Raw genomic sequence first — 27,812 nt, forward strand, 5'->3', positions numbered from 1 at the left:
GTTGCGGGGACGTAGAGCGTAAGCTGCGCAGGGTGGAATTCTCGGAGAGGGCTTGCGTCGTAGGCGCTGGGCGGCCTTCGTTGGTACGGGAGGGAGGTGCTCCGTTTGCGTAGGGCCGGCAGCGCAGGGGGAAAGTGGGGGGAGGAGAAGGAGGAGGAGGCCGTCGCGGGCCCAGGTGAATGGAGGAACCTGACAGTTGGGGGGAGCGAGGCGGCGGCAGCGGGGAAATGGCGGTGGCGGCTGCAGCACAATGAGACGTAGCCTGCAGTAGGGTGCAGCGCCGGGCCGGGTCCGTCCGAGCAGGTAGGAGATGGCGGCCGGGCGCGCCTGCCTGTCGCCCCGGGAGCTGCGTGGCGGAGCCCGCTCCGCGCGCCGCCGCGGTGGGTGGGATGGCGGCGGCCGCTCCCTCCCCGCCTCTCGCCGCCGGGTCCCGGTGAGCTGTGCCCCGCCTCTGTCCCAGCGGCTGTCCTCGTCCCTACGGGGCCTCGCCCGTCTTGAGGCCGGGCTCGGAGCCCCGCCGTCGGCCTCGGCAGCTCCCGGCGGCGTGCGGGGTGTGAGGGCCGCGCTTTGGTCCTGCTCGGCTTTGTCTGCGTAGGGCCCGCGAGGAAGGCCCGCTGTGAGGCTGTGGGGCTCGGAGCCGCCGTGCCCTGTCCCGATGGGCTCAGGGCGAGGATCGGAGCACGGCGAGAACTCTCGCTGCTGGGAGCCCGCTGCTAAAGGCGGTGAAGGAAGATCGCGGCTCTTCGCTGTGCTCCCTCTCCGTTGTCTTAGTTTAGAGGAGCGAAGAAAGTGTAGTAGCAGAGCGATCGAGGCACACCTGGTGCTTTGTGAAAGAACAAAAGGTTAAAAGGCACGTTGGTATGCTGAGATGATAGATAAAATAATACTAAAAGCATGGGCTGTGATATTGATCTCTAGGAGAAAGAAAAAAAAGCGTGTTTTGTTTTTTGCTTATTGTCATTCCCCGGAAATGATTATTTCCAAAAATAGTTCCCTACTGACTTCGCATGGCGGGGGTTTGGCACTTCACATGATACGTTATGAGTGTTCTGGACATCGAGATGTTAAACCCCAAGTTATGCAGAGGGGCTGCAGTGGTGGAAGCTGTAGTTTTGAAGGCGATGACCATTTTTAAAGTAAAAAGACCGAACTGAAAAATCAAAAGAATTAACTGCAGGCCCTCAGTTTACGTTATGGTATATTGTGCTTTATGCTTTTTGTTTATGCATCTTTTTTAATAAACTACTTTTGATGTTGTATTGAAGGGCATACTGCATATGTAGCTTTAGTGAGTTGTCTTGGCTATTTTTTTTTTCTCCCACAATTTGATATAGAGACAAACTGGAATTTACTCCCTATGGACTATAACTATTCAGAATTTTTTTGTGAAGAGGGTTTTCCCATTGCCTGTGTTTCAGAACTTGTAGTTATGAAGATTACAGTACAAGGTTTGGAGATATTATTAGAAGCTTTCAACTGGAAGGTGCTAATAGGTGTATGATCAGAGGATTGTTACTATTTAATTTATTAATCTGTGGGATTTAAGTAAATATGCTTGTACAGAAGTGCTGAACTTTAAACTAGGTATGAAATCATCTTATTGATAACGGTTCTGTGAAAGTGGCAGCTCAGTACTCAGTAGTCAAGAAGTAAAAAGAACCATCAAATAAGAAATAAAGAACCAGCAAATAAGTGAAAATAAAAGGGCATCAGTATGGCAGTGTATAGGTCCTTGCTGGGCCAACATATGTAATACTAAATGGAGTTGGGATATTTTTTTGCTGTCTTTCTGTTCTACCTCAAAAAGTTGGCATTAGACTAAGAACAAAGGTAGGGAGAAAGTTCATTAGGACTTCTTACACAGGGGAAGAGTTGCAAGAGGAAGGGTAAGAGACTGGAGTTAAAGTCATGAGCAAAGTTGATAGAAAGCAGTAGCTTTTTTCACCTGTTCATGGAAGGTTCCTGTAATTTATAAAAAAATAAAAAAAGAAAGCAATAGAACTATATATCATATATATCATATGTAGCTTTAGTTCCTGGTGAAGTAGCATCTTAGGTATGCTCAAGCATCCCAGACTCAGAAAACAACAAGATGACTGTGAAGGGTGTCAGTGGGAGGTCTTGCTGTTATACTCCTTCATAGTTGTCCTCCATTGGATACTGGTAGAGAGAAGCCAGCAAGCTGGGGAGGAGAAAGTTTGTCTGCTGTGAGATTGCATAAATATTTTATAGAAGTTATTGTTTTTGCAAACTGTTTTGGTGGTCTGTAGATTATGGGAAGAAAATAAGCAGAACAATAGTCCAAAAAGACTACTGTATGGTGGACACAAATGCAGTGTCCCAGTTCAAAAGCCTGTAAGATTTCTTTTCCTTGATGCAAAACTTCACTACTTCATCTGTGTTCTCTTTCACTGTGAATGGACGAAATATGTGTTTATCTGTACCTGAATGCAAATTACTGGCCAAAAGAGGAAAAAAAAGTGAAAAAGTCTGTCCTTTTTAGAAGAGCAAGGAGATTAGAAAAATGAATGTGGTAAGCTTGGAGTTGACGTACTCTGTATAAGCTTGAACTCTCATTTACAGTATACAGAAGAATCTGCAAAGGATTAGAGATGCTTTAGGGATAGTGAGCATTACAGTAAGTGCTAGGACTACTGACAACCTTTATTTTGGGGCATGATCTAGTTGCATTAAAACATTTTTCAGTTACAATGAATTATGCCACGTTCCATCATTCTCAATGAAAAAATCCAGTTTTCTTTTTCTCTCATGTACAAACTGTGGATACTGATCTTGATAGATAAAGTTGGCAGAGCAGAGAGATGGTTATAGTGTTCCCTTTCCTCATGTTGTAATGTATAGCTGGGTAAGCTCTGATCTGTGTCCAGTTACCTTCATGTGTTCAATACTCATTTCTTCATATTGATAGCACAGAAACTTGTTTTATTTTTTCCCCCAGGAAATGGCTGTATTTAAAAAGAAAGTAGAAGTATAATTAAATGTACTTTTTAGAACGTTCCACCCTGAAGACTAAGAATGCTTAAAGACCAAATTGTGCTTTCTCCTCTCCGTCAAGATTTTTTCTCAATCTTTAGCTCTCCCTGACTTCCACATGGGTTGTGATAAGCCAGAAGAGACTTGATAGATAGTAGTAACTAAGGGTTTTCTTTTTAGCTGGAGTTGCTGTGGTCTTTGGTTGGTATTTGAAGGTTTGGTTGTTCAAACTGTGTTAATCATTTGAGGGAATGGGCAGTTTCAGGATTGACATTAGGGAGCCATTCTAAAAGATATAATCTACAGGACAAAGCAGTGCCTGCTATATTAGAGTATGCTTTGATATTTTCTGAAAGCTTGGTCTTGGTAGTTCTTACTTCCTTTGCCTACAGATGTTAAGGGTTTGAATGCTGAGCAGCTGATTTCTGCTTTTTATTGGTTAAGGGGAATTTTCCTGATATGTTTTTACTTTCAAATTGCTGCAACTTCTCTGCTTCTCAAGTCCAGAAGTGAAACTGGCATCAAGAAATTTACTTGTAAGGTTGTGTGAATTTTATACAGAGATGGTGAAATGTCCTTCTTTGGTGGGAAAAGAAAGAAGAGCAGGGCTCCGACTTCTTGCATCTTAGAGCCAGGGACTTCTGTAGCTCTTCTTGTGGCTTTAATGTAAGTTTGTACACAGCTGTGAATATTCTGGTTTGTGGGTTGGTTTTTCTTAGTGTGGCACTGTGGGTCCCTTCTGACCAAGAAAACTGAATCTTTTTTTGTTCTCTTAATACTTGCTAATATGGAAGTCTTGTAGAAAACCTATTCTGCCATGCTTTCTCCCTCCTCCCCCTCTATATGCCCATGACTTAATGCTTACGCTGCTGCCATGTGATATGCAATAACCAGTTTCTGCTCATGTTGTCTGTCTTCTATTTATCTCCACGAACAATCGATTCCTTAATAGGTTCACCAAGTGTGTGTGTGTTTGTCTTAGTTGCAGTGGGTTGGCTGCTGTGAACAGGGCAGCAGGTTGAGGCTATTTGAGCTGGCGTTGTTGTGCGTTTTCAACTCTTCCATTTATATGCAAAAAAAAACTACAACAAAAACATAAAAAAATCCTCAAGCCCCACAATCCTTACTGTTAATAGTTAAAACCTGGTTCCCAGGGCCTGTCTCTTGTTTCGGAGTCTGATTGCTGATACAGTGTCAATCTATGTAGAGCTTCCTCAGCAGATTCCAAATAGCAGCTGGGTAGCAGTAAATGTTCAGTTTTCTTGGAAATGCAAAAATGTAGGATTTATTTTAAAAAAGTTATTTCTCTGCGACAGCTGGTCTGAAGGACTGCCCATTTGTTGATAGCACAACCTTCCTTTCTATAGGGAGCAAATGTAGTTTGCTCACTTAATTAAATGGCCAAATTCGATGGCTAACTAAACTATTCTTGTTTCTGCCTTGTTTGGGCTGGTCTTCTTTTGTCTGTGATTTAGATCAAGGTTTTTGTAGCTTTCTTGCAACTGTTGCCATCTCTCTGTATGCTTTCTTGCTCTTGAGGAAATGAACAAAGTGGAGTTACTTTGTAGTTGATGTTTAAAAACAAGTAGAATTGATCCCTTGATGTCCAGGTTCAGGAAGCCCTTCTCAGAGTTCTGTGAAGTTCGTTCAGGTGTCCCTCTTTTTGCGCCTCCCTACTTTCAACTGCTGAAATCTGGGACTGTTGCTAGGTGTTAGGACAGATAGATACATCTAAGCTGACTTACTAACTGTGGCTTTATGGAATGTTCAGTGATTTCTGGCGCTAATGTTGTTATCATTAAAGATGACCAAGTCTAATCAATCTCAAGGGAGACTTCTACTTTCTCATTTAAGTTTTGTATTTCCAAGTAGGCAAACGTTCTTGCCTTGCTGAATTCATGCTAAGTGGCTAGTAGGTTTTCCTTTTTGGAAGAGGATGGGAAGTAAAAGAAGGTATATACAATATAACAGTGTTTTGACTGATTTATTTATTTTTTATTTTTTTTTACCCATGACCTTTTAATGTCTTTCTGCTGAAGTTAAATGCCCATGTTGCCAATCTATGTGAAGTTATTAAGAAGTGATATGATCTGTGTGAAAGGCTTGGGGTGGGGAAAGTCATGCTTCTCCCCTCCCCCACCTCCACTGAAGGCCATTTTTAGTTACTATTGCTGTCTGGCGTGGTATTGCCAAATTGATGTCGGAGAGTTCAGAAAGTGAATTACTACTGTAGGTGGATAATGGGCACTAAAAGGTACATAGCTCTGAAAATAGGACTTGATTTGAAGCCCTGTTTCTGGCATGTGTTCTACGAGTCTATGGAATATGTGTGTATTTATTTATTTAACTTATTAATTATTCTTATTATGATGTATTAATGCTTTCCTGTTTCTGTGAGGCTAAACAAGGATAATATTGACCCAAGGAAATGAATGGTTTCTAGCAGTTAAGTGGCCAGCATCAGCCTGAATGGTAGAGACAGCAAAAGGGAAGTGACACAGTTGTGTTATTGAGCCTAATGATTATTCTTTTTTTACTTCTCTCATTATTTCTACAGTTATTCTAAACAAGGCCTGCATTTCCTCTTAGCTTAAGAAAATTAAACTGGATCCTATGCACCTCATTTTAATATTTTAATACTTGGAAAGGAAGCTTTTCTTAGTTGGTCTAGTGATCTAGTGATCTCAGTAAATACTGGCCTCCTGAATTGAAGAAACACAGCAAGCTGTACCTGGAGCTTCAAAACCAAGCTGATTATTTGTGTACTTTAAAGGTTTATATGTAGTTAAGAAATGTGTACCTAGGTATTGAAGTTCATAGGTTTGTTTATATGCTGAATGCATCAGTTGATTTTAGTGTTGCCCTCCAATCCGATTACAATTTAGTGATATCTTCTTCTGAAGAAGTGTAACCAGAATGTGTGGTGAAAAATATCTGTCCTGGGATTTGAGAGGAAAGAGCTTGACCTATATGGCAGATGACAGAATTGTGGAGGAGGAGGTGGAGGTTTTATGAAGGTAATGCACAACATAGGCCTGCATTTCTACCTTGAAGTACTTCAATGCAAAAGGACTGGGACAGTGCCAGGAACATTTATGAGCTCCCTGGGTCCTTCAAAGACATACAATCAACCTACAGGAGATGAGTAATTTTCCCTGTGGTAATCTTTGCATAGTTAATGTTGTGCTGCGTAGAAATTGAGACATAAATCCTGCCTTGATTAATACTGAACTTTCTGGAAAACAGTCTTCTTTAGTCTCTGTGTTACTTAAATTGAATAGAAGATGAATTTTCAATAAAGCAATCCACGGTTTGTTAAAGCTGTCCACTGGCTGGTACTTATATCAGTGAATAAGGTTCTGCAGGGAGCTGCTGGATGGTTTTAGAACATGTGGTGACTTGCAGAACGATGAAGCAGGTGCTGATTTCTGGCAGCATTTTGAGTAACATGCCAATAATACTATTAATATATGTATCGACTGCCAGCTGTTAACTGTTTTTAAAGCCTTTTATGGTTTGTTCCTTTACTGGTGCTGTTAAATGTTTTCTTTTGTTGCTTTCTGTTAATTGGTTTTGTACTAGGTATCAAGAAGTCTTGTTTTTGCAACTTAAAGTTTTTTGTCACTGTGTAACATAGATCAGCAATAGCTGGCAACAGGGAAGTTGCTGTCTGATTTGAGTGACAGTCAGAAGCCTCTTGAACCCAGTTTGCTTGTTTCCTGTAAGGTAAGCCACCTAATGGCTGTCAAAATGGATGACAACCATCTACTCACACCAGCTCTACTACTCATGTGGCACCCTCCACCTCCCATACCTTGTGCAGCTTGCTGATCCAGCAGAAAGCTTGCTTAGGCAAAGGAGAAAAGGGAGCTGAACTTTTTTTTTCCCCCAACATGTCAACTGAGTGTCAAAGCTGTTTAGAGACAGGAAGGAGCAGTGAGAAGGAGTGGAGTTACTTCATATAGCGCCGAGTTGCTATGGGACTAGGTTGGCAGTCTTGTGAAGCCTAATCCCAAAGTACTGTGGGTACTTTCTACTTGACTGTCTTCTGTACGATGTGAATATTGATGTCTCTTCTCACTTGTTAATTAAAATAACTGTTTCATGTTTTTCTCAGTAGTCTACTTTCTCATTTATTAGTAAGCAGTTGTTATAAACATGCATATTATTGTAGTAATCTTATGGTTTTTGAGTATTAAGATAAGCTGGGATTCAATAACTTTGAAACAAAGATAATAACAGACAGAAAGGGCAGTAACCAAGATGGAGTACTTATGCTCTAGCTGCTAGCTTGGGAAAATTCAGATCTCCTTTTATGCTCAGTGTAAAGCCTCCTATTTTTATTTAGTGGTACTTTGTAATCCTGACTCCGTAATTAGGGAGTTATTCATGAAACTGCTTTATCTTATAATATTTTCTTTCCTGTTTTCGTTAAATGTGTTGCTGTGTTTTATGATAGCAGTGTCACTGTATGCATCAAAGCCTAATTTTTTTTCCTTATCTATTACTTTTTTTTCTTTTGTAATCTCTGTGATTTGTCTTAAGAGCTTCTTGAACCAAAGTGGATAGCTTTCAGTGAAGGAAAGGAAAGCATTGTCCTGATTGTTTAAAATGATAGTAATAAATTCTAGTTCGGATGTTTACCACCAGCTTGATGAAGTATTGCAACCCTTAATTTGAAATAAGGGCTTTAGGACCTCACACTGTCCACAACATAAGTCTTTGAATCACTGTGTGGGAAGTTCAAAAGTTAAAGTAGCTGGAAGAAGCAAGTCACCTTTATAAGGCTTTTTCTTTTTTTCTTCCTTGTCTCATTTGAGTAAACAACTGTTTCTTCCTACCCTGTGCTTTTACTTTTGGAGTAAATCTGGGAAGGGATTGGAGACAAGGCTTGAAAATTTAAACAGTCCTGTACTGGGATTTGTGATGAATATTGATTGCAGGTTTTTTAATATTCTTTTTCTTTTAAGTAATTGAATGGTGATAGCACCATTCAGATGCATCAGTATCCAAAAAAACTATGAGCAGACTGACATCTGCTGTATGGAGTCCCATACTTAGTGTTGTCTTAATATTTCTGTCCCACTGGATTTGAGATAGGCAATATGTATCAGTTTCAGTAGTAGGCATGCAACTCAGAATATCGCATAAGTGTATGTATAATTTTCTTATGAAATATGATCCAATACTTGTGATAGGTATTATGATATCATGTAGAAGGTTAATTAAAATAACCAAAAAAGAAAACCTCTATGTAAAATAAATAAATCATATTCTTTAAATTTTGCATTCAATGTAGGAGTTATGCTATCACAGAGAAAATACTCCAAAAAAAACCAGACAAACAAAAAAAATGCCCTCAAAATTCCTTTTTCCTATTGGGCACCTGAGGTGCATAGATCTATATGTAGTTGTGCATTTTAGCTGACATTTCTGCCTAGAAAGAAAATACCTGTAGATGCCCTACTTAGTGGTACTTGCTGTGAAGCTTCGAGTGTAAGTGTTTCTGAAGTTATGTGGTGGACTGGGGATGCTGCTTCATCTAAGAAACAACTTTCTTCTGTGTGACATCTTTTATAACTGTTACGGCTGGTCTTCCTACCTGGCCACAAATTACCTAGAAGCTGTTGTACCAGTGTAAGACACAGTGGGAGGTTGCATGTGGGTTGAAGAGGATTCTAGGAGTTGATGCTCCTGTGTGTCTGTCAGAGCCCCGTGAAATGCATCTTAAGGTGTCATCTGGGGCCTTTAAAAGATGGGGCAATGTTTTATGTAACTGCTGAATGAAAATGGAAGAGGGGTGATGAAATAGAAAGTGAATTTTCTGCATTTTGTCGATACAGGGCTATCGCATTTCTTCTGCGTTTATTCTGACAAACTTTGACTGTGCAAATAGATACAGATCTTTATGAGAATATTTGAGAGTTAAAATGAAATATCTCTTGTGACATTAAGATATGTTAAACTTCTCTATTTGCTCTGTGTTTAATTCTAATAGACAAGTAGCAAGACCACTTTTCTCAGTGACAGCTTGCCTATGTGAGTTTAATTCACTTTTCAAATTAACTTCATTGCATTACTGGATTAGTCTCGGTTTCTCTAAGCTCTTATCTATTTGATGATTGTAACTGTACATTTTCACTTCAGAATACTTCATTATGTGTGCTAAAGGCCTAGACTTTGTTCTTTTTCCTGATCAGTTTTACTGTGCCTTTGGAAAATGCTTGAAGCGTAAACTATGAAAATGACCGTCTCCTGTATAAATGACATGTAGCTAGGAAAGAATCAGAGTCAGTATTTAATTCTGACTTCCACGATGTCTGTCTTGTTCAGCATTTAAGGCCATAAAAACAATACATGCACTTTTTCTAAATAAGATTACTTTTGATTTGTGTTATGCAGGAAGGGTGTTATAATTCATCTGTTTACCAAAGAGAAGTTAAAAATGTATCTACTCTTTCATAGTTGAGAAGCAATTCTGAGGAAGAAGTAGAAAATATTTCAAATCTTCAGTAGAAGTTGGGCAGTTAATCTATGTTAATCCTTCTGAAAGTCATACCTCTCAATTATCTCTTAATGCCCAACCAAATAAGTGAGCTTGTTAGCTTTAACTAACAAAATTACATGATTACTCAGTGAAACTAAAGACAATTGTATTTAAATATTTATTTTGCATAATATAAATTTTTAATGAATTAAAATGCATTTGCATTTAATCAAGTTATAAATTCCTCCTAAATACACCATAACACACACAGCTGTCAGACAAGCGGGATGTTCTATATAATGGTTATTAATAATGCCAATTAATAAGCTAAATGAAGTAACTAATAGTAGTTGCAACAGTACCTTCCTAATATGTCAAAGGCTCACATTCATAAGTTGTAGATCAGGTAATTAATAGCAATAATTGCTTAAAATTAAAATTTCACAACCAAAATGAGTTTTCTTAACTGATAATTTTAAGTTTCCCAGTAGAAATCAGTGTTGAGTTAAGGGGTTTTAATGTCTAGCATTTAATCAGATCTGCTGTACTGAGATGATGTGGTGCAGTAATCACCTTTAAAATGCTGTTCCTTTCCCCCCGTTCTTAACCAATTTACTTTGTATCTTATTGCTTTCAGTATCTATTTTTATTTGAGCAGGACTATCTCTACTTCTTCAGAGCTCTGTTTGCATTCGTATTTTTCTTTTGCTTCTAGAAACCTATTTATTTCCTTTCATTCATTCTTACCTAGACTGAGCTTTCATTGTTCTTTGTAATTTAAATGCAGGCAGCGTTTCTTCTGATAGTGCCTGAATGTTATGTATTCATTACAGCTGCTGTTCTTTCCATCCCCTTCGTGCTGCATCATGGATCTTCTTAGAGAGTCTGGATTTAATTGTCCCCTGGAGAATTATGTACTCATCAGTCTGATCTATTGGAATTGGTCATCTGCAGGGCATTGTGAGGATAAACAAAGGCAAGGAAATATTCCTAACCCATTGTGTTCATTGTTAGAGAAAGTATTGAATTATTTGCAGAACCACCCAAGGGTCAGATAAGAAAAAGGTGTTGAGGAATGTTTCCACAGTGGAAACGCCTTGGGATGAGTCGTAAAATGTGAAACGTGGAATATTCTCAAGTTAATACAGGTTGGAGGGATCCTGCGGTGAAAGATTATGTACAGATATGTTTGGTGTTTTATTTTTTTTCCTCCAGATTCAAAATGGTGAAGCTGTGTTCCAGTTCTTATCTTATTCTCTTGTAATTTCCTTCTCTCTTTCTCATGTAAATCACAAAGATTTCTGTAGTGACTGTACCTGCAAAAATACCACTTTTTTTGTAGGTCCTTGTATATCTGCAATAGAAGCTTAGGACGTAAGTAGAAAAGGGAGGCAGTCCAGGCTCTGCTGATTGAGCTGCCAGGTGGACATTGCAGAACTTGGCTCTTTTTCCAATAACTCACAACTGACAAAATCACAAAAAATCTGAAGTGTTTGTTGTTGACTGCCTGCTGCTGGCTGCTCCGTGTTGCTGGGATCAAGCGACCTCTAAAGTGCTTGCTATTTTGCTGCTGGCAATTAGATGACACTAAACATAATTATAGCTGATTCGAAAATTTCAATTCAGGCCACAACTGATGTGGTAATAAGAGATTATTTAGTTTCTTTTGCTTTAACTTGTTCTATTCTTTCAAAGTGCTCTTATTAGTAAATGGTGCTCTGGAGCTGGAATTCTGAGTAGAGCAAAATATATGATGATATTCTTTTAGCAGTGAAGCTCTACTGAATCCATTATCTTTATATTCTGTTCTGAAAACACTGTTCACCAGCTCTCAACTGGTTGAGTTATGGGACTGCACTTTAGCATTACAAAAAAGAGGAGAATTCCCTTCAACTGATGAATGTGGACCAGGATCCTGTGGGTATGCCTGTCTTTCCAGTGCCAGGCTATTCACAGTAGAACTGGAACTGAAGGAACTATGTGAATGCGTTCTGAGTCAGGTTTGGTAGAAGGGTTAATTGGCAGTTGGAATATTATATTAATTTATATTGCTTTCAGAACCCAAATGAATGTCAGAAAGCCTTAATTTCATCATTTACAGAAATGTATCTGCTTCAAAATATTATTTCTCAGCCCTGAATAGCTTTAGATGAGAGTGTAGAAAAACTGAAATTGTTTAGTAAAATTCTGTTTTGTTTTGAGTTTTTTTCCTTATATAAGAGGCCTTAATAATCGTTAAAAAAGTTGATGCAATTTTCAGTAAACCAGCTTTGCGTTATACAAAAACACTTCCTAGTAGACACAGAAATATCTCAAGGATACCTGTTTTACTTACAATTATTCTTTGTCTCCTTGCATTTATTCTGCTGCTGTGAAAGATTCACAGATTGTTGACTCTGGGATAGGTCTGGGTTTTTTTTTTTTATTTGTTTGCCTGTAATGAAAGTATTGCTGGTGCAGAACAGCATCAACAGTGGAGATGAGGGACCCTTATGATGAACAGGATGTTTCTCAAGTCGAGTGACATGGTAGCTCTTTATCTATTTGACCTTCTGTTGTCTTCCATAGTTGATGGAAAAAGTGAAAGGTGGGGGAAGAAAGGGGAAGCAGGGGTGTGAGTTTTAAGTTTTTAAAACAGCTTTATTAATGTTAGACACCTGTGATCCCACGTGTTGTGGAGAATGTATTCCAGTTGTATTTTGTGGGTCTTAAATATTTTCATTTCTTGGTCAATCATAAGGCAGCACTTAAACTTCTGAGACTTCATTGGAGACATCTGTTAAAGACAAAGGTGTTTGTTTCCTACACTGGACACCTGAAGTTATAGAGCACAAGATAAACTCCTTAAATCTTTGCAAGCCATTCTGATTTTCCTTATGTCTGGTTGCAAATATGCAAGTGAAAATGCAAGTGAAACGTCACTTGCTCTTCTATGTATCTTGTCACTTCAACTTCGTTACGGGTGTTAGCTCACATGTGGCCACCTTTTGCCCCAAGTGAATTTTTTCAGATATCTGAATCACTTTCATTATCTTGGTACCAGCTGTTTGAAAGCCAACAGTGTAACAAAGGACCTGTATTGTGAAAACATTATATAATGATAATTTGCTTAAGTCTTATAATCTTATCTTAAGTAATGTAAATAAATGCTCAAGTTCTACTTTTAAATACATGTGTTTATATGGAAGGAATAGTATTGTCTATAATATGCTGTATCTTCTAGTGAGATGTTACATTAGGATGAGTTGACTTGCAGAACAAATAATACATAGTGAAGGTTTTTTTTGAAAGCAAAGCCTACTGATTGTGCGCTGAGTGGTAGATGAATTAATAACATGACCAATATTATGAGATTTGAACTCTCATTTTAGACTGGTAAAAATGCTAGAGGATGACGTAAAATCCAGATATCCATATATGCTACTTCTTAGAACTAATGCCTTCAAAGGACACTTCTTGTCTTCTTCTTGAACTCTAGCTTTGGATGCTGACAGAGGGAGAACAGAGGGCTGTCAGACACCTCTGTTTGGGGGAGCTTGACTTGCCCCATAGAGAGGAAGGGTTTATGTTGATGCAAATAATGGGCTCAAAAGCCCCACATGGGGTTATATTCAGAGGGCAGCTGCTGCTTTTATTTACCATAAGCAAGAATAATTGATACTTTGGAACTGTACTTGGCTCACAGCTTGCGCATGAGTGGGGGAAAGGAGAAATCCTTGCTCTAATGTCTGCTTAATTGCCTTCCTGTCTTAAAGTTAACCTTTGGATAAACTAAATAATTACAAGAAAACGATTTGTTGCCCAATCAAAGGATCAAGTGACTGGAAAAAAGAAAAATCATCAGTATGTTCAGCTATCCTTTCTGGTAATTCAGATGTAGTAATTATACAGGTATCTATATAAACTAGGGTTTGTAAGCTTACCCTGTGGATTAGTTTTCAAATAGTAGACTGGGGGGGAAAAGAAAAGCAAATATTGCATGGAGTAATTTCTTTTTAATTGCTAACTCTATTAAATAATGTTTTTAGCTTTTAGTTCATTTAAAGACATGTCCTTAATATCTTTTTTCCCTCTGACTTCCACGGAGACTTCAGTTTGTCAAATTGAGAGTATTCTGTCTTGGAGTGAGTTTGATGTATGTACTGTGGTTCCTAACTTGTTATATTGTTTGTAGCACAGTATAACCAAAGAAAAATATTAGGAATAAGCTTGTGGGGATGACAGACAGATAGAAGAGTAGATGTTTTGTAATTGCTCTCTTCAAAATCCTGAAGCAGCTGTGATTAGGGAGAAGCAGGATGGTGGCCCAGAAAGACTTTCTCCTAACCACAGCCACAACAGTGGTTTATAGCTCATATCCTCTGGTGCTGCAGGACTTCAGTTTGCACTAGAATTTAATTCTATTTGCTTGAAGATCATTTGCTCCATCACTCTTGTGGGTTCAGAGTCCAGTTGCATACATCATCTTACGAAATAGAAGAAAATAAGAGTCAAAACTGATGATGTATTCTTTTGTGTACTTTTTGATGTATTTGTATACTTATTTTTTGGTGTTATTAAATTTCAAAGTAGCAAATAGCCACGCTATTCAGAGATCTTGTCTGAGGTCTGCAGAGGTGCCTGTTGGTTACTGGCAGATTGCCGGGGCACTGGAGATCTGCAGAAGTCATAGTGTCCTTGCTTGCTTCTCCTGGCATCCTTATAGGACTTGACTGTTGGGTTTTTTATTTGTTTGCTTGAACAGTGCTGCTTTGTTCATTAAGTATTTATGGGTTTTGCAGTGTGGCTAGTTGGGCAATCCAAATACTTAGCTTGGAAGTCTCCCTTTCCATCACTATATAAAAATATGTGAACATTAAGCTCTTAATAGGGAGTTTAAAAAAAAAAAAAAGACACGTTGATTTTCACTTCTGGAATGGCTTCTGTGCTTAGTGATGTCAGAGTTATTTAATAAAAGTCACCCTTGTTTTTAAACGAGATCTTTAGTTGCCGTAAAATATTACACCTCTTGTCATAGTGTTATGGTTGACACCTCTCTACATTTGTCTATCTGCATATCATAGAATCAAAGAATTACCCAGTTTGGAAAAGACCTTATTTAAGTATTACCAGATCGGACACTGATGTTTATTAAAATTCTCTGATAAACCCAAAGCGTTTCCTCACCGGGGCTGGGATCCTTGGAGCTGCAGACAGGGCTGCTGCCTCTGCGCACCGGGCTTTGTCTGGGTGCGGGCACCAGCGCCATTGAGATGCTAATGGAAGGAGCTGCTGTTTTGTAGGAGAACTTGACTGCATTTCAGGAATGTGGCCCGTCTGGTTATATGTTAGCTTCGGCATTAAAAGGGCTACTGTAATTCAGGTTTGCGGATCGATTGAGGCTGCCGACTTCTGTGTTACAGCTTTGATGTGCCAAAGGAGATTGGTGGGGAATTACATTCTCCTTTTGGTTCTCCCAAATCTGAACCTACCGATTTGTTTGCTTTCTGCTTACCATTTGCGATTATGGAATAAAATACATTTGCTGTGTGAAGCAATACATGACGTTAGCTTTCTTGACAAGTAATTGAGCCTTCTTTTTTTCTTTTTCTTTTTTTTTTTCTTTCTCTCCTGTTCGTGTCATGGTAGGGTAACTAAATGATGTAATAGCAAGAGAAGCTGAAAGAAATGATATAAAGTCTGGTATATTTCTGCTCCTCTACTTCAAAAGGGATGGCTTTTAGTTGTTAGGCTATTCATGCTGTAGAGTTGATGGCTAAATGATAAACCTGTATGGAACAGGAACATATTGTTATAAATTTGTTCAACTCACTGCATCTTACTGGTAATTTGCTGTTTTGTGAAGAGGGTGTGTGTGTGTGTGTGCATTGCAAACGTGAATTTCAAAAGTAGCTCTGGGAGTAAGATTTGAGTAGGTCTATTTTGTACATTAACACAGTACTCACCAGATTTTCTCCATTGCATTTGCCACACATTGCTGTTGTAAAATAAAGCAAAAACAGTTTATTTTTGCTCTTTCAAACTTAGTCCATTCTTCTGGCTACGTATTGGATGCTAAGTTTCTTTAAGACTTCATCACAGCATTAGGTGAAAGCTGTGTGGAAGGAGCACAGGGGAGGAAAATTGTAAATCTAGTTGTACTCAGCCAGCAATTACTTTAGCAGATAAAACAGAAAATATGCAAATATCTCCGGAGCGCTTATGGCTTTCAGATGTTGACTGTCTGTATCCCCAGCCAAAAAAGGACAGATGATAATTAGATTTTGAAGGACCATGTGCTGTTGCTACAGAGCTAAATATTAAAATGCAAGAAAGCAGACTACCACATGGCACGATTGATTTTTATGGCAGTTCATGTTAAAATACTCTCTTTTTATATTGCCTTCTAGGTTACCTAGGGTGAAACAAAATTACAGGCTTGGAAACTCTGGAAAAGCTCAGCATCAGTATTTGAGGTAAAAATGAACATACTGAAGTAATCTTGGGAGTGTCCTTCTTATTAACTTTATGAAATTGATTGGAGCAGAAATTTTCATCAAGATTAATTTTGCATTTAAGTTTTTGGTATTGATTTAAAAGAAAAAATGACTTCAATTATCTTTTTAGATACAGCAAAACTAATACTTAAATATCACATTAATTTTGTGCTTTCAAGCTTTGAGAATACTGTAGATCAGTTAGATATCTAACATTTGTGTTTTTGTGTTGTGGTTTTATAAAGATGTTAATGTATGAAATTGATTTGAATGACTGCTAGACGTATGTGAATAAATGTATTTTTATAGGAATTAACATGAATTGCACACTATTATTACTAATAAAATATACTTATGTTGATGTGCTTGGAAAGTAATTTTCTTCATGATCAGTTTACTGTATTGTGACTCGAAAGTGTGATACATTAGAAAACATTAAAAGAAATCTGCATTTCATTCCAACTCTTAAATGAATTGAATTGTGTGTGGAAAACTCATTATGTTTATTTGAAAACTGTTCTAAAGCATTACTAGTGTGTTTCTCATATGAACAAATTACTAATATGGGTAGGATTAGGGACGCATTAATTCCTTGCATATTTAATCTATCAAAAATTAGCTTTTAAATTGCTTGTCGTTTTGTTTCTACTACTAAATTAAAATATTATGGGTTCAGAGTGGATTTAAGTATTTCATTTTCTCTCAGCTAGCTATAGTGCGGTATTGACACGTCATGAAATGTTTATAAGCAAGTGAATTTCTACAATTAACCTTGATGTTATACTTTCCTTTAAAAATAATTTTTATAGTTCAGAGGTCTTTTTTCTTCTTGTTTTTCAGTGCCGAAGCTTGCAAATTATGTGATTAACCTCCAAGCTGATATCATGATGTCAAAATGCAGTTTGGAAAACATAAGCACAGAGGCTGCAGACATTAAAACGGTAAGTGCATGCTTTGTAGTGTAGGAGAAACAGATTTTTATGTATCATTTTGCTGTATTCTATCTGATACATAAAACTCCTTCAGGATCACCAAGTCACCATAAAGTGAGTGAGACTGTAGAAATTTACCCGGAATTTCTTTGGAAAGAATAAGAATGATGAAAATAGCTGATTTATTTTTATTACCCATAGATGGTTAGATAAAGCAGTGGCATAAAGAAGAAGAATTTGTTGTAAAATGTGTGCCTTGATATGTCTTGTGAAACTGAATATGAATGTGTTCATTTTTTTGTTGTATTTAAATATTTCTTGTGGATTTTGCAATGAAATGTGGTTTTATAGATGAAATAAAACAAGTTTTTAAAAAGTGGGAAGAAGGAAGATCTGCAGGATTAGAATTAGAATTGATTTTGTTTCAGATAGGAGGTAAAAAGTTATTGTCTTGAAGTGAATGGCAGGTAAGTTGTTACAGTCTTACTGTCAGTAATATTCAGTTTCAATTATGAGTTGAGCAAAAGCAGGAAAGAGGCATCTGATAAAGTTGTATACAATGTATACAATGAAAATTGAGTGCTTTGGTGTCAAAGTGAGGACAGTCATGTATCTGGTTTCATCAGTCGTCTCCTTCATTTGCATTTTATATATCATGTGCCTAAAGTTTTTTCTGTTGCGCTCTATGTTAAAGGGCTAAAAGTGGAGGAATCAGCATTTCAGCAGTTCAAGTTCTTCTGATTAACCAACTGCGTAGCTAGACCTGCTGTACTAGGCTTTATATGTGCCTTTATAAAAGATTAAATAGTTCGTTCCACTATCTGTATGTTTGTAATTGACAAAGGATAAGCATCCTCCTTCCATTCATTTATTCTGAATGCCTCTTGTACTGATGTGAGTATAGATATGCTAAAAAACAGATGCATTTTCATTTTCTCATTTCCGCATTGGCAAATAGTTTACATCCTAGGAATACTATGCTGATAAATAGAATTAAAATTCTTTTGCTTTAAGGGTTTGTTGCAATGTACAGCAGCTTAATACTTAATTTTGATATGAGCAGTGGCCTGCTGATGCAGTTAGCTTAGCTTTTTCAGCAGCAACAGAAACTGTTTATTAGGAATTTTCTTCAAAGCTAGTTTTGTCTATACCTGTGATGAAGCACTTGAAGGACTTAAGTCGTGCATTTATCCACTTCTCCTAACTTCCTGGCAGTAGAATAGGAGTCTGGCAAGCCTTCCAGCTGTTGACTGTACCATGTTGCCAAGCAGAAATGCTTCAAAAGCAGCTCCTTCTAACACAGATCCTCAATGTAATCCTCATCTTAGTAAGCTCTTTAATGAAACTTTTCTGAACAAAAGGAGCACTTGGCTCCCTTGCTGTGTTGTTAAAGACCAATGCTCTGGTTATACTGTTAGGTTACTTTTATTTCATAAAATAACAACGAATAGCATCTAATTGAAGATGAACATTCAAAGTTAATTGACTGTGCTTGGGAAACCAGGGAAGCTGGTTCTTGGTGGAATTCTTGCAGCTAAGCTTTCTAAGTATCTGTGCATTCTGTTAGCACTTAAAAAGAATTGATCTGAATTTATTTATTTTCAAAGAATGCTGCAGGGCAATATAGTTTGTTAGACAATGCATATGATGAAGGTATTTGAAGGATAATGGAGTTTTGTGCAGCTGCATTGCATGTGTTAAAATATGTTAAAGGTAGCATGATGTAAAAATAACTTGATTCATCCTTTTGAATACTATTGTTTGATGGTATTTTCTTAGTTTAGACCTCTGAGCCAAATTATATTCTTCAGAAAATTGGGAAAATAGACTCTTGAAACTGTTTCAGAAACCAGATAATATAGAAATTATATATATATATTAAGTATTGTGTCAGCAATTTTAGAATCTCCAGGACTCTTCTTATATTACATCTGAAATGAAAAATGATGTATTTCTGATTTTATGATGTGTGTAGCCAACGTTGTTCTGTATTTGCAACTAAAAAAAGCAATATCTATTTGGTTTTTTTCTTTTGATTTAAAGAATCTGAAAGGACTCATACTGACACAATAACTTAAGTTACGGGACTGAGAAAGTAAATGAGAAATACTCATAAGATTTGCATGAGTTTAGAGGTTTGTTCAAAAGTAACTGGAGAAATCAGTGTCTCAAAAGCATTCTTTAATACATCCTTTGAAAACCTACATGCTTTTTCTCTCAACTTTTAAATAAATCAATTCTTTCTGGTATCTCTTCACCCTGACAGTTTCTCTGTAGATGAAATTAAAATGTAACACTGCACTCCTGCAATATAAACACATTCCTTTTGGTGAAGATTTTTTTTAATAAAGAAGGATGGGTGTTGATTGCTGAACCAAAGATGAAGTTTACCCTTTTTCACTTACTAGCATTTTTTTGAATGTTTGTCTTCAAAACAGTGGTAGCTCTTTGTAGTGGAATGGAACAGTGCTACTTCAACTCAACCATAATGTCCTTGAATAGTCTTCCACTCTTCTGGGGAAAGAAAGGAGGGAAAAAAAAAAAGAACTAACATCCTAGAGGAGTGATCGTGTAATTCAATGTAGCGCTTTCTCTTTGTCTCAAGCAAGAGACAAAATATATTTGAAGTGGAAAAAAGCTTCTTATATTTACATAACGTTAGTTAAGTTAGCATGTATGTCAGTGTTTAGAGTTGGTTCAAATTGTAAAATTTTACTTGGAAATGTGAATATACAAGGAAGAGCTACAATGTTATGTTAATTGAACTCATAAATAAAAGTGAAGTTCATCTAGATTCAGAGAAAATGAATACTTTTTCCTTTTTTATTTCAACTGCTTCATACTTGCTAAGCAGTTTGTTAATAACATTCACTGCTTGGTATTTTTATTGTATAGCATGCAGTACTTGTCTCAAAATTTTTTCCCAGTGCACAATTTTGAAACTTAATTTTCCCTTAGTATAGGACAGTAGGAACATTTCTATACAATAAGGTTATAATTCATTCAGTCCTTTGGGAAAACAAGAATTGATTATACCTTGATAATTCCTGTAAAATATCCAACATTTCTAAAATAACCAGTGATGAGGACTTTGTAGACCTTCTTAGGGAGCTGTGTTCTAGTATATAATTGTCATCAAATTGTTTGTTACTTAGAGTATCTTTCTGGAAGCTTGTGGTTTATCTGGCAGGGGACCCAATTTCTGTTAGCTCTTGTCATCATCGTCTGTAATTGTTTATTACATTTCTGCTTATTCTTCTGCTGATTCTGCTAAAGTTATCTGTTTAATTGAAAAAGTTCTTTTGAAGCTCCTATTCTTTTTCCTTTTGGTTAGAATGAAGTCCCTGTTCTGTGCATTTATGTTTTTACATGTATATGTAAATCTTTGGTTATAGGACTTCCTACTTGAAAATGCAAAATGTGGTAGAATTACTTGTTACCTGTGATCTCGAAAATCTTTTGGTAAATGCATCTCTTTAATTGGAGAAGTGTCTGTAAGTGCAAAATTGAAGTATTCTGCTAAAAATGAGATTGTAGCACTTACTGCAAATACAGATGAAGTAGAATTATGTATCTTTGGATTCTTTTGTTTTGTTTTTTTCCTTTGTATTATAACTGTATCTAATACCGTTTTGCTTTCTTCTGTAGTAGGCTGTGCTGGAACAAAAACGCAATGACAGAAACACTGGATGAATGAATGAAAAGCCCTGCTTTGCAATCCCTCAGCATGGCGGGACTGCAGCTCATGACCCCTGCTTCCTCCCCAATGGGTCCATTTTTTGGACTACCATGGCAACAAGAAGCAATTCATGATAACATTTACACGCCAAGAAAATATCAGGTACTGATGATCATACTTTTATTTTATTTTTTGTAACATTACTATGTTAATGAAATTAAATCTAAGAATTTAATAGAAAAAGAAGCAGAGCAGAATATAAAAGTCTACTGTTGTATGTAGTCCAGGCATGTGTTTCTCACAACTCCGCCTGTTGGGACATATTGTCCTTTTTTTCACTATCTAGGAAGCGTTCTATTTTTGTAATAATCCCTTCTCAATTTTTTTATGAACCAAAATTTTAACAGAATATTCTCTGCAAGGTGTTACTGGGGATAAATACCCTAGTCTTGACATTGTGCATCTTGATTATACACTTACAGTCACATCTCCAGTCTTGATTTTGATATGCACATTGGTCAAAGCAGTATAATAATGATGTTAGAAACTCTGTCAGGGCACTCTGATTTTCATTTTGTTGCAGAAGATATTCCAGAGTTCTGGAATTTCAGTCCTCTTTGTGCCCTGCAGAGATGCCTGAAAGCTAGAATTTGGTTAGTATTACTGAAAAGGTTGTTTCACCTTGAACTAATGTACTTGCATATTTGGCTGAATTAATACACAGAATTACATTTAAAAGCTCTAGCATTTAGCTTCAAATAATTTTGAAGAGGAATGTAGTTTTAGAAGATAAATCATATTAGTATTTTTTGAGTGAGTGACTGTACCTTTGTTATGAAAGAATAGAGTTAGTTCTTTGGCATTGGAAAGAGTTCTACAGGTCATACTGACCTGTCTGTAGTTTGTTTACCCCTTGTATTGTTATTTTTGTCAATGATTTATACACTTTGCTGCAAATAACGGTGTTGTTTTTAAACCTAGGTTGAACTGCTTGAAGCAGCTTTGGATCATAATACAATAGTCTGTTTAAACACTGGCTCAGGGAAGACTTTTATTGCAGTACTACTCACTAAAGAGCTGTCCTATCAGATCAGGGGGGATTTCAACAAAAATGGAAAAAGAACTGTGTTCTTGGTCAACTCAGGTAAGAGGAAAAATATAGTAGGTTGCTGAATGTGCTAGGTCTGTGGTCATTGGACACTCCTTAATAAAAGTTGTGTGAAAGCAAATATGGGAGAAAGTTTTGGCTGAAGCTGTTAACAGCAGGGGTAATAAACTGATCAAAGACTGTGATGCCTTTCACATTTTGCCATTTGTACACTCAATACAACCACTTTATCTCTGACATCTTCTATTTCCTGATTTAAAAACATTGCCTCTGAATTGCAGTTCAGTTAGCAGTTTTTCCTAGCTATAGTTTTATGTGGAGGTAGACTACCATGTACCCCAGTTTAACATTAGCCTGATGTAAAGCACAGTGCTAATAATAGGGTAAACATCTTGAAAATTAATGTATGGAAACACCTTTGTGAGACTGAGGATTATTGTTTGTTTTATTTTTAAGCAAATCAAGTTGCTCAGCAAGTATCAGCTGTCAGAACACATTCAGATCTTAAAGTGGGAGAGTATTCAAGTTTAGAGGTAACTGAATCATGGACAAAAGAGAAATGGAGTCAGGAATTCTCTAAGCATCAGGTAATGTATTAAGTATAAATAAGTCTATGGTTAGACCACATGAGAGCTGGTCATTTTCAATTATACATAAACTGTTCTAACAGAAATTCAGCATGTTAGTAATATATGTATATTAATTTTGAGGCAAAACATGTAGGAGGTACTTGGGTTGTTGTAAAAAGCTGTCCTTTTAATCCTTTTTTTCAAGCCTCCCTGCCTTGTGGTCAGAGATGACAGTTATGGAAGAAATTTTTAGTGTACATATTGTACTTCAAATGTTACTAAAAATGTCAATTTTTGGCATCCTTTTTATTTCTGCCTTTTAAGTAAGGACCATTTTTTATCTTTATTTTACTTTAGCAAAATGTAGTAATAGCCAATGAAATATATGTAGAGAACTCAGATGAGTACATGGAGTTGATATTTGCTAATACTGTTGATACTATCAAGTATGATGTACAGAGAAGCTTTTTTACTTTACTGTGGCTTAAGACAACTTGTACTCTTTTTTTATACTGATGCGTTTTTGTTTGTTTTTTTTTTAATTTAGGTTCTTGTTATGACATGTCATGTTGCTTTGACTGTTTTGAGAAATGAATATTTATCCCTGTCAAATATTAATCTACTGGTGTTTGATGAGTGCCATCTTGCAATCCAGGACCATCCATACCGTGAAATTATGAAGGTTAGTTTATACTGTGTGAACGTTTTAATACTTGGTTGCAGAGCAAGGGTGAGGTTGGAAGGGTTGAAGAAGTAGGAAACAGGGTGAGGTTGGAAGGGTTGAAGAAGTAGGAAACAAGTCAGTTTTTGCTGTTGGAGAATGACATCAATGGAACCAGGTTTTAGCATGCCTTGGGTCTGGATTTACTGTAATAAATTAATACTTAACTCATTATCAGACTACTTTTCTCTAATTTGTAGTGATTAAAGAAAAAGCTGGCAATAACCTGAACTTAGGAAATTAAGAGAACTTTCAGAATTATTCTTAACAATGTTTGTGTTTGGGAATGAGATGTACTAACCAATTCCTGTATTTCTTAAGATACTGATTTTTAAAAATGCTCATAGGGCTTTTGAAGGTATATTGTTAGCTTCATGAGGTATTTGTTAGATGTCTTCCCAGATCTCTCTTCAGATTTAACCAGATCACATGCACTTGTTTTATGTGTGTTACTTTAGTTTTTTCCATGGTGTTTAAGTGTTATCATGTGTTTTATTGTAAGTATGACAAAGTTATCCTGTGTAATACTAATTGTTTACTACTTTAAATATTTACTATATGGAAATGTTTATCTTGAAACATGGCTGCTGTTGACTGTTCTTCAGTTCCATAGGTTTACTTCCAGGTAATAGAAGAAAGAATTTACGGAACATTTGATTTCTTGTCTTGTACATACTATTCAAATACCAGTTTCCAGCTAAGCATAGAAACTTTCTACCCGCTGGTTTGATTGTAGGTTTTCAGAATGATGGGAACAACTGTTTGAAGGTACTTCATTCTGATTTGCTTCACAGATCTGTGAGGATTACCCATCTTGCCCTCGAATCCTGGGATTAACTGCTTCCATTTTAAATGGGAAGTGTGATCCTGCTGAGTTAGAAGAGAAGATAAAGAAACTGGAGAAAATACTAAAGAGCAATGCTGAAACTGCAACTGATTTGGTGGTCTTAGATAGGTATGTTCTTGTACATTTATGGCTATTTAATTGACTGCCTTTTAGTTTAGTAGGGAATAAACTGGTGTGAATATTTGCTATTTTAAATCTTAACAGAGTTTGTATGTGAAGCCATTACATGAGGTGTGGAGAGAAAGGTGAACGTACAAAATTGCTTTTTGAGTAACCAGTGTTAAGCAGAAAGTCTGTTTGACCTTAATATCAGAGACTTTATGTTGTTGAAGAAATAAATAAAATTTACATCACAACTGTTTTACTTGTTTGGCATATCAAAAGAGTACACTTTGGAAAAGCTAAAGTGAAGGTTGTGGTCAAATGGATTCAATTTGCTTTGGCTTAGATATTCCAATATTTGAAATGTAGGCAGTGATACTAACCTCATTTTTAGGAAGTATATTAGGAAGATTAGTGTTCTTAAAATGAATCAGTTTGGTATATAGGATGATTTTTGTTTTTCTTTTTTTAAGTATATATTTAACTTTGTAATCATTCGTGGTGAGAATAGATATGTACTTGACTGTACTTCATACTGCCCTTGCAATTTGCCGTATAACTTTAACAGGCTGAAATAACCTGATCTTTGCCCTCAATTAAGATATACTTCTCAGCCATGTGAGATTGTTGTAGACTGTGGACCATATACTGACAAAAGTGGATTGTATGGAAGACTATTAAGGGAATTGGATGAAGCACTTCATTTTCTAAATGACTGCAACATATCAGTACATTCAAAGGAAAGAGATTCTACGTTAATTTCTAAACAGGTAAGGTTGTAAGCTGGGTAAAAAAACCTAGGGAATTGAAGTCTTAATGCTTTTCTTTGCACCATGTGTTCTGTTACAGAGACTTTCTAGGCTAGTCAGCCTGGTATATCTGAGCAAAAAGACTTCTGATTTTCATATTCTACTGGCACTGCGAATCTTTTCATAAATTAATGGGGCTTGAATGTCAAGTATTCGCACCTAATTTCCATATCTAGATTAAAACTTCATCTGTTTTGTGAATCCTGTATTCAGATTTGGTTAAGGCAACAAAATATCCTGCACCCAGATTTCTGAAGTCAAGAGTCTTAACATCTGTAGGCTCTGCAATGACCACTGAATAATTTGGTACAAAAAGGGAAATAATGCCATGGGAATTATGAGGAAAAGCAGTGCACAGTTCTGTTACAGAATGCTGAAGTGAAATTGAAGTGTAAAATCCAACAAGCTCTAAAATTTCCACAGTTTATTCTAGTAAGAACTAGGTGGGACTGGTGGAATGAAACTTCCTCCTCAAGTTTGCTCCTGTGCTTTTATGCAGGATGGCAGAGTAGAATATAGGTGGTATGGTTTGAACAGAGACTTGTTGCACATGGGTTCTGGAGTCCAGAACCATTATATCTTTTTTCTGTTGAGATTTGGAATTGTATCCTGAGGCACAATTGTGCTGATATTAAGTCTCCTTGTTTAACAAGAAGTTAGAAGTAAATTATTTCTATAACCACGTGTTTCTCTTTTCATCTCAAAACACTTGAGTTTAATGTTTCTACAAACTCAATATTCTGGCAGTTAAAGACTTGAGCCAGAGAGAGGGATAATAAGTATTGCAGTCTCAGTCTTTCTATTTCTCAGTTTCTCACAACTGCTTGTGATGTTTGTTGTAGACTTAAAATGCAGTAGAGCAGAAGTTCATAAGGAATATTGGAACTGAGGGCAATCCCAAGTGTTTGCATAATCCAGAGTAGTGAATTAACTGCTATGTTTCTAATGTGCATTGCCCTCTATGCTTCTTTCCTGATCCAGTAGCTCTAGAAGAAGATGGAGGCACCTAGTTTAATAAATCAGTTTTCCACTTGATTTGCAGAGAATCAACCCACTGTATATAGTTACAATTTATTTAGAAAATTTTTTACCCTTAAATCTCACAGTTAATAAACTTCAGGAAATACAGTATCAAAAAGACAACTTGTTCTGTGTTTTCTCACATGAATGGAAGAAGGAAGAAAAATCAGAAGGGCAACTGATATCCTGATTGTTTTGAGACACTTCCATTGTAATTAATACGTATAGTTCATGAGCAGTACTGTTTGTATCTCATTTGTGAATGTCATTAGTTGTTTCTTGTTGAACCACTTGGTTCTGTGGAAAGAAAGAACTTTTCAGCTATAATGCTGATTATATTCAAGTGTCTATGTTGTTCAAATAGTAAATAGTTCTATCTCTTTTTTTCTGTTCTGCCTACACATACCCTTTTTTCCTTTGAATGGGAAGACTTAACCTACTGCAGCTGTGCAATTTCATGTTTAGGTATTTTTGAAAGCTTGGTATTTATCGCTAATAAATTAAGTAAAAAGTACCTCTTAAAGCATTTATCTAAAGCATTTATCTTGTTATTAGTTGTATGTTAAACATAATAGATAATAGTTTTGCTTTGCATATTGAGCTGCCTCAAGAAGTATTTTCCTTCTTAGCATAATTATCTGAAGGTAATTTCAAATACCAATTTCGTCAAATTGCAAAATCAAACTTTTTTTGAGGCTCAGAAATGTGCAAAGCTCAAAGTTGAGTTTTTGGGACTTAAGAGGGGAGGAAAAGTGGCTCCATTAAATACCAGAGATTCCAAGGTTGCATAAATGACAAAAGCCAACTTTAAATATCTTTGTAATAGAACGTATCACAATATTCATAAGCTCTATGACATGAGGAACCAGTTCTGTCTTGCATGAATAACTTATGAATGTATTCTTTTGAACTGATACTTGAATTCATCTGTTGTAGATATTGTCAGATTGTCGAGCTGTGTTGGTTGTTCTGGGACCCTGGTGTGCAGACAAGGTAGCTGGGATGATGGTGAGAGAGCTACAGAAGTACATCAAACATGAGCAAGAGGAGCTGCACAGGAAATTTTTATTGTTTACAGACACTTTCCTAAGGAAAATACATGCACTCTGTGAAGAGCATTTCTCACCTGCCTCACTTGACCTGAAATTTGTAACTCCAAAAGTAATAAAGCTGCTTGAAATCTTGCGCAAATACAAACCATATGAACGGCAGCAGTTTGAAAGTGTTGAATGGTATAACAATAGAAATCAGGATAATTACGTATCATGGAGTGATTCTGAAGATGATGATGAGGATGAAGAAATTGAGGAGAAAGAGAAGCCAGAGACTAATTTCCCATCTCCTTTTACGAATATTTTATGTGGAATTATTTTTGTGGAAAGAAGATACACAGCAGTTGTTCTAAATAGGTAAATCTTTAAAAACAAAAAAAAAGCATATTCAGCTGCCAGCACGTGGATGTTTACATTGTGAATATGGAAGGGATTGGCTTTTATCTTCAGAACTCTATTTAAAGTTGCATTAGGGGATTATACCAGATCCTGTCTCAAAAAAGAATAGCAAAAAAAAAAAAAAAAAAAAAAAAAAAAAAAAAAAAAAAGAGGTTGTGTGTGGATGGGGACAGCAAATGTATTTGAAAATTGTACTCAAAGGGTAAAATAATAATATCCTTACTTGTATTTAATTATTCTTTATATATTTGCAATGGATGCTGGGAATTTCTCTAACTTACTGAGAGCTGTACTTCCGGAAATTTTACCATTAGCTTACTAAATCATTTCACTACATGATACAGGCCTGCAGAAATGCAAATTTTCACTTGCCAGAATTCCTCTGAAGGTTTACCAGTTCTACACTAAGCACTTTCTTACAGTTTTCACCAAGAAAAATAGGAATTCTGGAATTTTTGCCAAGATATACTTTGGAGTAATCTCATTCCTTATCAGTTCTTATTCCTGAATGTGATCAGTGATAGATATACTTAGCATTCTTAATTCTTAAACACCGTTTGACACAAACTGGGTGACATCTGATTTATATCTTGGGGGAGAAGGGAAAATGTAGGGTT

The 27,812-nt window shown here is 36.7% G+C and overlaps 1 protein-coding gene across 3 annotated transcripts in view; it reads left to right on the forward strand.

The window, feature by feature from the left end:
- DICER1 (dicer 1, ribonuclease III) overlaps positions 1–27,812 on the forward strand; it is a 54,374-nt gene continuing 26,562 nt past the window's right edge. The window contains exons 1-10 of one of the 3 annotated variants that reach the window (XM_072337349.1): positions 1–83; positions 15,871–15,936; positions 16,798–16,898; positions 20,538–20,730; positions 21,550–21,712; positions 22,133–22,263; positions 22,793–22,927; positions 23,761–23,921; positions 24,517–24,685; positions 26,681–27,153. In XM_072337349.1, coding sequence (XP_072193450.1) covers positions 20,587–20,730; positions 21,550–21,712; positions 22,133–22,263; positions 22,793–22,927; positions 23,761–23,921; positions 24,517–24,685; positions 26,681–27,153 — 1,376 coding nt within the window. In that variant the 5' untranslated portion in view covers positions 1–83; positions 15,871–15,936; positions 16,798–16,898; positions 20,538–20,586. Of the gene's footprint in view, positions 84–120; positions 304–15,870; positions 15,937–16,797; positions 16,899–20,537; positions 20,731–21,549; positions 21,713–22,132; positions 22,264–22,792; positions 22,928–23,760; positions 23,922–24,516; positions 24,686–26,680; positions 27,154–27,812 lie in introns of those variants that run through there. The other 2 variants (XM_072337348.1, XM_072337351.1) reach the window with 2 other exon arrangements.

The sequence above is a fragment of the Excalfactoria chinensis genome, chromosome 5 (genome assembly GCF_039878825.1).
Source record: "Excalfactoria chinensis isolate bCotChi1 chromosome 5, bCotChi1.hap2, whole genome shotgun sequence".
NCBI classification, from domain to species: domain Eukaryota; kingdom Metazoa; phylum Chordata; class Aves; order Galliformes; family Phasianidae; genus Excalfactoria; species Excalfactoria chinensis.